The sequence below is a fragment of the Solenopsis invicta genome, chromosome 10 (assembly GCF_016802725.1).
Source record: "Solenopsis invicta isolate M01_SB chromosome 10, UNIL_Sinv_3.0, whole genome shotgun sequence".
NCBI classification, from domain to species: Eukaryota; Metazoa; Arthropoda; class Insecta; order Hymenoptera; family Formicidae; genus Solenopsis; species Solenopsis invicta.
The window spans coordinates 6,295,051-6,306,263 of NC_052673.1; the positions used below are offsets into that span (position 1 = coordinate 6,295,051).

The 11,213-nt window shown below is 30.5% G+C and overlaps 1 protein-coding gene across 1 annotated transcript; it reads right to left on the reverse strand.

The window, feature by feature from the left end:
- Positions 1 to 483: 483 nt before the first annotated feature.
- On the reverse strand, positions 484 to 9,148 carry LOC113004684. The gene is given in 5 exon segments (XM_039454395.1): positions 484 to 3,162; positions 3,305 to 3,401; positions 3,471 to 4,044; positions 4,438 to 4,597; positions 8,908 to 9,148. Coding segments are annotated over 5 exon segments (1,218 nt in total). The 5' UTR covers positions 9,139 to 9,148; the 3' UTR covers positions 484 to 3,006.
- Between the last annotated feature and the right edge of the window lie 2,065 nt (positions 9,149 to 11,213).

An 11,213-nucleotide genomic window follows, 5' to 3' on the forward strand; every position in this document is an offset into this window, starting at 1 on the left:
CCGTCCGTACGTCACATGACGTACTGAAGATGTACCGAAGACGTTCAGTAGACGTCTTTTTGTACGAAAAATGTGGCGCCCAAAGACGTCCAATAGACATCGTTAGTACGTACAACGGTACGTACCAAAGGCGTCCAATAGATGTCATTGTACGTACTAACGATGTCTATTGGACGTCTTTGGGCGGTACATCGTATCACCCAAAGATGTCCAGTAAATATTGTTATATCCTTCCAGGGGGCCTAGATTACATATCTTTTCACAAAGTAAAAATGCGAAAAGTGAACAGATTTAGATTTCAACCAATAAAATTATAGTATACTCTAGTGAATTCTTTCACTTTTCGCATTTTTACCTCGTGAAAAGATACGATACGTAATAGGCCTCCAGGATGTAAAATGGATGTAGTGTAGACGTTTTTGATGGATATTTCTGAAAATAGCATTTATAGAGATTATTAAATTCGTGAAATGGTCGAGAAAGTAAAATCAGATTAATATTTATTTTATTATAAAAAAACACAGCTTATAAATGCTTATATATAGTACAGCTAAAATGTATATATAGTTATGCAAACATTTAGTACAAGAACTATTGACTATGTTCTGCATATAGAACCATATAGGTAAAAGAAGCATAAAAAAAGAAAGTTCCTCATTTTTAAGACTCATGAGTAGTCATCACGGCCATATTAAATTCTTGTTAGCAAAGGCAAGAAATTAAACCCTATTTTATTGTGCGTTCCATTTTCAAATAAAAACATTTTGATAAAAAATAACTAGATGTTTCCAAACACTTCTAAAATTAATTGAAAACTCGGAGCGTAGCTTCTAGCGTGCTTGAAATCTGTGCGGACGTGAAATGGCATGGTTTCTTTTTTTTCCTCCTTTTTTCCATAGAACAACGCTGGCCAAACTAGGAAGGACATTATAATCGTCGGCGTTATATTACGTGTGTAAAATGTTGAACAAATGTCTATCTTCTCGCGCGCGCGTATTCATAAATCACTGAATAAACCTTTGAACGTGTGCAGTTGCACAGATCTTTGAATTCACGTACAATACCGTAAGGATTTATTTTTCCATTTCGAATATTTTTCAGACTTTCTTTGTTGTGACACTAGGTCAAGCAAAAAGTGTGCAACGAGGGAAAAATTACAAATACCGATGCGTGTCGAAGTTCAATTGGCTTTTTAAGATATGGAGGTGTTCTTTATTTCTATAAAAATGATGTAAGAGATCATATATAAAAGAAACATCAGCGCATCTTTTATATTAATTCATGTCAAATGTCGGCTCGATTCTATTCCTCATTGCACATCTATCTGCGTTTACACAAATACTTTCAATATTAAATTAAAAATAATAAAATACATACAATTTTCGTATATATAGCAGCACCGATTGAGTGCAGTATAACTTAAACTCGGATTATTTTCTAGAAAACTAGATTCATATTCGTTTAAAAATAAGTTGAGAATACTGAATATATTATAAAGTGGAACATGTAACTTCGAAATCCTTCCTCTCTAATGACAATAGGTTTTTTTTCTTTTCTATACGGTCTTATTGCTATCTCTCAGTTTTAGGCTAAAAATAATATCCGGAATTCATTCGACTTGCCTGAGAGTTTCGATTTTTTACGAACTCATACATATACCTAATATGTATAATAAAACGCACTTACAAATCAAACTGAAAAATTCAAGGTTGACTATTCATTAATTCAGAACAAAATCTTAAAAAAAAGAGCACGCAAGCGCATGTTAATCAAACATCACGTTGGACTAAATATTACTTCAGTACTAGAGAAAAGAAGAAACGAAAAGAAAGATGGGGAAGAAAAAGGGGGGAGAAAAGGGAGAGAGAAGAGTTAAAGAATAGGCGATGGCGATGACACATGCAAGTACAAATTACACATTGCACATGTCAGAGTTGCCAACAAGTTTCGTCCACTTCATTGGAAGAATTAATTGCTAAATCATATCCCATAACCCCATTATCACGTCAACGTTATTTCATAAACATTTAAAGTCTCGACCGCGAACGGTCGCGACTTCTAATCTAGGCTACCGTCACTTTTGAACAAAATTTCTCTGCACACTGCATGTGTATGTGACAAAGTCACATCACACAATGGAATCTATCTATATAACAAACTAAAATATGTTTGGACTTCGCGACCAGTCACCTCTGCTCTTGTGATCCCAATATTCGCCATTATAAACGAAACAACGGCTGTCCGTGTACGGATCTTGTTTCTTCTTGAACCACAGCGGTTCGTACGAGATAGAAAATCGTAGATAGATTAACTTCGATAGAAGTTATTTCGTCTCATCGCGAATCTTCGGAATCCTATCCGATGCTCGCCGGAACCAATCAATTATTGTACTTTCAATGACACGATCATCAATATTTTTGTACCGCTTTTTCACAGCATCTGTAAGTGACAAATTAAAACATTTTATATTTATTTGTAAAACAACTAATTTTTTTACTTATTACAAAATTCTAAAATTCCATATGTATACCCAGTGAAAACAATCTAGTCAAAATAATGTCAAAGTGCCATCAAATTAATGAGAAGTATGATGTCAAAATGAGTGCAAATATGATATCAAAATAATGCCAATATGACTGCATTACGTCCCATACCATGATTGTAATTTTGACTGTCATTTTGACATCTGTTTGACAGTCAAGATGACAGTCACAGGAATATATATGCACAATTAAAATTAAATTATATTAAATAGGAGCAAAATAAAGACAAAATATATTACATACGGTACAACAGTTTCACAGATAAATTAACATTATGAATATAATTTCAAAAAAACAATAATACGGAGCTACAAGCCATCACTTGGTTATTTAATACATTAACCAAAGGATTGTACACGTATATCATGATAATGTTATCATATGATCATATTATGATGTTTCTCTACCACCAGGCGTAATGAAACCTTAAGAATCAAATTCAAATGACGAAACATTTCACCTTTTATTCTGTCCTATAAGTGCTTGATAATGTCTCAGGAAATTCCGGATCCCAAAAACCTTCTGGTGTATTTGGTCGCTCATATTTGTATCGATGTCGCGAGCATTGATTCTTACGTTTTTGTAATTCTTCTTTTGGTAATGACAAATTGTTATAATACTAAAAATCAAATATGATTTATGAGAAAAATATGTACATTTATTTATTTATATTTATAGTTATACGTTATATTTATTTATATATATATTTATTTATATTTTTTTATTTATTCATATCTCATATAACTATAATATTGCATTACTTCTCTGCATTCCCAGCAATCCCAGCCTTTTAACTTTGCTCTGTCACTTTTACATCGCATGTTAACCTGCTCTGAAACGTTCTTTCTTTTTGAGCATCTGTAAGTAATGTTTTCATTGAATATATAAAAGCAACTTACATTATCATAATTATTAAATGATATTTACGCATTAAACTTATCCACTAACATCTTTTTTTAAGGTGGCTTATTTTCTGTGTCATCCAAATTAAAATTATTTATTTTATTTCTATTTGCAGTTTGTTCTACAGGTAGATGACTTATGTTAACTTTATTTTTCAATGTATTAACAGTATGTTTAGGCGAAGGACATGATCCAAAATCTATACGCTTTTTAGCAATGTTCCTTTTGAGTTCTAAGAACTGTCTGAGTTTTGACGCAACACTTTGCGTAGGACTGGCTTCTATCACTTCATCTTCATCAGAAATTCCACTTCTACTATTTTCAGTAACAGTTGCATTTCGAGATTGTTTCCGTCTCTTCCTTCGATGTGGTGTTATGGCCAACATCGAAGGACTGTTTGGCTGATTATTTTTGTGCAAATATCTATTTACATGTGATGAACCAATTTTTGTATCGGAATTAAAATTAATAGAACTTGTATCTAATTCCAATATATCTAATGTATCTAATTCCAATAATGGAATACTATTGCTTTCTTGCACATTAGCGTTCAAGTATTGTGACATCGCTTCCTTTGTTTTCGTACAAGGTGTATTAACTGTCATTTGGAATAAAAAATGGTTACAAAATCACACACAAACATACATATATACATATATATACATACATATATATATATATATATATATATAAAATAATTAATCGATAAATTAAAATGTTATGCGTAAATGATACCAAATTTTGTATTCCAGAGGATCAGTTGTGTATTTTATTGGTTAACACCAGGTATTAACCTATGAAATTATAAATATTCTAGTAAATTCACTCACTTTTGTAATTTTTACTAAGTTTTAAAGTACATAATCGATCCTCAAATAGAGCAGAGAAAATGATGATAAACGACGGTTTTTACGTTATATATAGACATTATTTTGACTGTGTTTAGGCTGTTTTCATTGGGTAACATTCCATTTTAGAAAGATATATTTACCAAATAATATGCGAGCAAAATGAGTTCCTTCCAATCTCTGATTCTTCTTCCGTCCCAACCATGAAATTTGAAGAGACAAATGAGGAGTAAAAACATACACCAGCATGCGCCGTATTAATTCGGCCGGAACTTTTCCTCCGCGGTTATAAAGTTTATTTTCCTTTCAAAAGAAAAAAAATAAAATGACAGATTGACTTATGGTGTATACAATGTGTATATTAGAGTAAATCAAAAATAGGGGTTAAGATTGAAATGATGGAGAGTATAGTCGGAAAATCGTTAGTTTTTGTATTCACGACTATTTTGAGACTTATTGAAAGAAATGATATATATTATCGATAATTTCGACATTTATAATTTCGCTTAAATGAAGGCCCGTCGGAGTTCGGCGTTTGCTATTATTTCATTGTGCAACTATTCCATTTTTGTTAGACTTGGAATACTTTTTTAATTGTTTAAAACAAACATTGTACATAAATGTCTTCATATAAAATTACACATAATATATGTCCCACATAGCACGTAATATTTCTGTGATATCACAGAATCATTGCAATATCACAGAAATATTTCATATTACTGTGAAATATTACAGAAATATTACTATGATATTACACAGTGATAATGACATTGAAATATTCCACTGATATCACAGAAATATCACAGAAATATTATTGTGATATTACACAGTGATAATAACATTAAAATATTCCAATGATATCATTGCAATATATTGTTGCAATATTTAATTTCAAAGAACAAGGTAATGTCAAATGACGTTTTTATTATGTCTTATTAATGCAACGTCACAATCTCTTTGATTAATTTCGATATTTTTAGTATCCTTAATATTCTTGGTAATTTCGATATCCTATAGAAGAAATCAACTTATAAATAAAATAATTATGTTTTTGCCCTTTCGTGGAATAAAAGTAAATGTTAAGAAAAAAAATTAATTAATTTTTATTATTAGTTTAGATATTTACTTAGTTTATTCCTTAAACTGTATATATGTATAAACTATAATGTACGCTCTTCTATGTAATCTATCAATTTAATTATTGCTTTACAACTCGATCAATAATGATTTTATTAAAAAATTACAGAAAAACCTTTGTATTTGTCTTATTGCCATTTATAATTTTTACAGGAGCACAAAATTGATTTTAATTTTTAAAAATTTTTATCATGAGGAATTTAAAAAAAAATGTTTACAAAAAGTTTTGTTAATACACATTTATTATTCACTTGGCAATAAATATTTCAAAGTATATTTAGAAGTTTTTAAAAAAATATACATTTTCACGTCATTTAATATTTACTGTTTGGTACATTATTTTGTGAAATAGTTTATTCATTAATATTGATTAGACTATTATACACCACAGTAAAAGGTTTTTTAAGTTAATTAAAATATTAAATTTCCAACAAATTTTTCTTTAGATTTCACTCTTTTTTCAACTCTATTAAAAAATATGATTATATATATTCTATCATTAATTAGGTATTTTACAATGTTCATTAATTATATGTATGTATATAATGTTGCGGCTCGGTCACCGACCGTCACAACATACGACGAAACAAGCGAGCGCGTGCACAGCCGCTATGCGGTCCCGCTGTGTGTATAAGACTCCACGCAAACAAGTGAGTGCTGGCACCACCGCTAGGTGGCCGCGCCGCTGGAGACCTTCTCGTGAGTCAAGTGCAGCCACAGGTGTTATATCTAGACGCCACTACGGCCGACCGTGCCGACTCACCATGACTCACTAGCTCACACTTCAGTGAGATTTTAAAGAAAATCGTTGCTTGTTGTAATTTGGAAACGAATACTTGTTCTAATTTTTTTTCCAATGTAACGTCCCTTGAAAAAAAAGTTGATAAACTTGTTTCAATAAACTGATTACTGATCAGTAACTGATTATATTTTGTCAGTTACTGATCAGTAATCAGTTTATTGAAACAAGTTTATCAATTTTTTTTTAAGAGATACGCGTGGAACGCTGTTCCATATAAAATTTTATATTTTTACATGTAAATAATATTTTGTATTGTTATTTAATCTTGAACATAAATTAAAATTATAATTCAAATTGAATCTTTTTTAACAAAAATGAAAAAGGATACAAGAGATTATTTTTTGTAAATTAAACATTTATTACGTTTACATTATTGTATTCTGTTTTAATAAATATAATTCTTTTTTTTATGTTTAATATGTATTACATGTAACAATATGAAAATAATATTAAGAATAACAATAAAAATAAAATAAATTGAAATAATTTATTTATTTAATTTCTTGCAATATTATTTAAATATCATATAAACATCACAGAAATATTGTGAAATATCACAGTAATATTACTATAAAATATCACAGTAATATTACTGTGATGCGTTTTCGCGGACATTTTAATATTACTGTGATATCACAGTAATATTTCGTGATATTTCTGCAATATTTCATTTGTAATATTGCAATGTAAAAATGATATTGCTATGATATCACTGCAATATTACGTGCTATGTGGGGTATAATATAGTAAACAACCTTTATTATATTGTATATTATATGTGTAATTTTATATAAAGATATTTATATAAAATGTTTGTTTTAAACAATTAAGAAAGTATTCCAAGTCTAAGGGTGGTACTTCAATGTTCACTAATTTAAAAAAAGAAACGTACCAACCCTAATATCGACCAGCACTCAAGTACAGATATCGTAATAAATAATATAAGAATATTTAAAAAGTGTGCAAGTAGAAACTTGCACATTGCTTCCTCATAGTTTTTAAGTATGCAAGTAGAAACCTGCACATTGCTTCCTTAGTTTTTAAGTGTGCAAGTAGAAACCTTCGCTCACAAAGCTCCTCTATGAGGAAGCTTGTATTTTATTCGATGTATAATTATTAGTATTTATTTGTTTAGACTTCCTCATAAAGGAAGCTTTGTGAGCGAAGGTTTCTACTTGCACACTTAAAAACTATAAAGAAGCAATGTACAGGTTTCTACTTGCACACTTAAAAACTATGAGGAAGCAATGTGCAAGTTTCTACTTGCACACTTAAAAACTATGAGGAAGCAATGTGCAAGTTTCTACATGCACACTTAAAAACTATGAGAAAGCAATGTGCAAGTTTTTATTTTAAACATGCGTATTGTTTCTTTTGTACAAATTCCCTAAAATTTCAGACGTTTGTATTTCAAGAACTAATCAATCAAATATTAACGAATTATATATGAAATAAGGATAGAAAAGACTAAAGAATACAGTAGAATTAGAAAAATTGCCAATGTTTTAAAATTTTAACCTTTAAGGGCTACATCTGAAATCTCAATAATTGAGACTTTTCACAAATTGTTTTTTGACAATTTAGTATTAATTATTAGCAACTTTTCTTATGTATAACTTGTACACTTTTTAGGCAAAAATTGCTAACCTCTTCACCGATCATTGCCAAATTCCACACCAACCTACCTTTAATGATACTCTACCCATGAAAAAAAAATTGAGCTCAATATCTCAAAATTTACGGAAATTAGAGCAACTACGGACATTTCTAAAAATAACCAGAAATCGGTAATTCCTTCACCGATCCTTGCTAAATTCAACACCAACCTACCTTTAATGATACTCCATCTATAAAAAAAAATTAAGCTTGATATCTCAAAATTTGGAAATTAGAGCAATCACGTAAATTTTTTTAAACAGAAATCGATAACCACTTTATTATTAGCAATTTTTATTAATTCTATTCTATTTTTATTTATTCTATTATATTCTTCAGTCTTTTCTACCCCTATTTCATGTATATTTTTTAAAGATTTGGTTGATTAGTTCTGGAGTTATAGAAATTTCTGTAAATTTGGCACATACATACATACATACATACATACATACATACATACATACATACATACATACATACATACATACATACAGACAGACATTTTTTCAATGCAATATTTCGACGTTTTAGAACACTGAACATATTGACATAAAAAACTCAAAAAACAATCTTTTCTTTGGTTTCTTCTATCCCTATTTTATATATAATTCTTTTAAATTTTGTTGATTAGAACTAACTTTATACGCAATTAAAAGTTCATATACAAATTTACAAAAACAAAGCTTCCTGTATGAGGAAGCAAAAATTATTAAAATATCATCTTAAATTAAAAGTATTCAAGCTTCAAAATTCTCGTAATTTTATTATACTACCAGCTCTTTTCGTTCACTATTATAAGATATCAAATTAAGATTTGATTTAACTATTAATAGGGGTGGTAGAGATTTATAAAGAAGGGCGAAACAAAATGTATTACTTACGAGTATTATAGTAGTAACTTTTATTCATCATATTGACTATGTTATTGTAGTAAATATATTAACATCTTCATAGATGTTAATATATTTGCATTTACCACATTTACGTATAAATGATAATACGTAGTCGGACTTACAAGTTGTGCTCGTGCGGTGTCTTCATTTTGTAATAAATCTTCCAAGTCAAGGAAATTTTTCCAATTTTGTAAAGTAAAGTTTGGCAAAATATTTTCTTCCGGCTTTTGTTCATCCCTCGATATCTCAGGATTGGTTTCTGTATTTTTCTCAATCCAGGTCTCGCTTAATTTTGTCACCATTTCCAGAATTGCTCGCATATCATATTTGATCATTGTCAAATCCCTAACCATCTATTTCTCGAATTCTATTGAAAAATTTATAAAATATAAAACTTGCAAAGTTATGAAAAATATTTATTATCGCAACAAAAAAATAATATACCTGTTTCTCCATTATATTGATTTTTCAGTTTTTTTTCCAGTTAACTGCGTCTGAATTTGTCCAGCAAGTTGATTAACCATTTGATTTTCTTGCACTACCGTTCCACTCGTGCTGCATCCATGTTGTAAAGTGATATCTACAATATTTAAAAGATTATAATGTCACAATAATTCAATGGAATTCCATTAAATGTCATTAAAAAACGAGAGATTACCTTCCTTACACTGGTCAAGTCTCTTGTCGATCTTATTTAGCAGTGACTGTAAACGTATAGCGCAATTTCTTCTGGATGAGGAAAGATTTTGGTTGCCATCTAGAATTCGTTTTGATTTCTGTTCTAGGGCTTTTGATAAAACCATCTCTGAACATGTACGTTCTTTCGACGTAAATCGCGGTATTTCATTTCTAGAGTCTTTCTTTTTGTGTTTTGGAGTGCTGTCCTCAGATGAATCGGATGATTCTTGCAAGAATTTCTTATTGGGTTTATGTATTCGTTTACCCACAACCTCTGACACAGGAAAATCAGATGTAATTTCGGCTTGGCCTAAATGCTGCCGAGCTGTTTCATAGTCACCTGAGAAAAATGTTATATACTCATTTTCATGGCAAAAAAATATGCAAAGTATATATTTTATTTTATAAAAAAGTGTATTATTGAAATTGAAATAAATTACGGAAAAAAGTGTAAATTCTGCGATTTAGATTTCACAAATAGAAGTTAGAATGTTTAATACAATGTGTGTGCATGCGTGTGAGTATGTATGGGCGTGCGTGTATACTACGTACCAAACAAATTAAGGATTCTGCACTTGTAGGATGGCCATTTGTCATCTGGCACCGTTCTATTTGCAACGCATTTCGTCGGAAAAGCATTATTAAGAGGCCATGAGCAATAGTTTATGTCTGACGATTCAAATATCCAGAAATCAGGAACAACCTCCACAGAATCCTCTTCAGTAAAATGAACGATGCAAAACTTAGGAGACATGCCTAGAGTTACATATATACAACATATATATAAATGTCATTGACCATGGATGAGGAAAGACGACGACATTTTTGTAGTCTTCAGATTGGTTGGATTCGTCAAAAATCGGCAGAACAACACCTTTATTTTTAATATTTTCAATTGGAAATGCTTGCAAGCTACCATATTTGCCAGAAAATTTAACAATACCAAAGCATATTGACGGTGCTGGCGAATGAAAAAATGGATTCCCGTTTTTTAACATTTTGCCAATTACTAGTATAGAATTATTGCGATGGCAAATAGTTTCAATCATTACAATACTTTCGTCTGCCATTATACAGTAGTTGTTTGGTCTCTTTATCGTGATTTTAAAATTCTTGAATTGAATATCTTTGTGCATAGGCGACGTACATTCATCTATCAACCTTCCATTGTAGCATTCCCTTCCCAGTTTATATGTTTCAATGGCATCGTTGACGGATTCAATGCAATAGCTATTTCTGATTTTATTTATGCGATTACTTAATTGCTCAAGAGGTTTATCACTACCTCTGATCATTTTTTTTATATACTGTAAATAATTTTCGAAAATAAATGCAGAAAATTCGTCGAGTGCTCCCCACTGTAATGCATCATCAGCCAAGTGTAATAATCCATGCGTATTGTACGTTGCATTATGCACTCCGTATAATTGCAAAAATTCAGTAAAATATTCTTCTAACAAGCTCTTCGCATATCTATTTTGTTCGACATCAATACCAGGAGTTACTAGAAGACGTATAGCCACTGACAGTTTTATTAAATGATTATATACATCAAGTCTTACTATCTTGCGCAATACTATGAGTCCAGTATACAACAAAAATTCTCGGAATTCAGTGGCTTTCCAGCGATCCAGTTTATCCAAAGCTCTCGGTTTACGGGCAAAGTCATTCGGAACATACTTTCGAAGTTCAAGCTGCCGTTTAGAAATCTCCAGAACCTGTTGTGCACTCAACTTCATAGGATTCAACT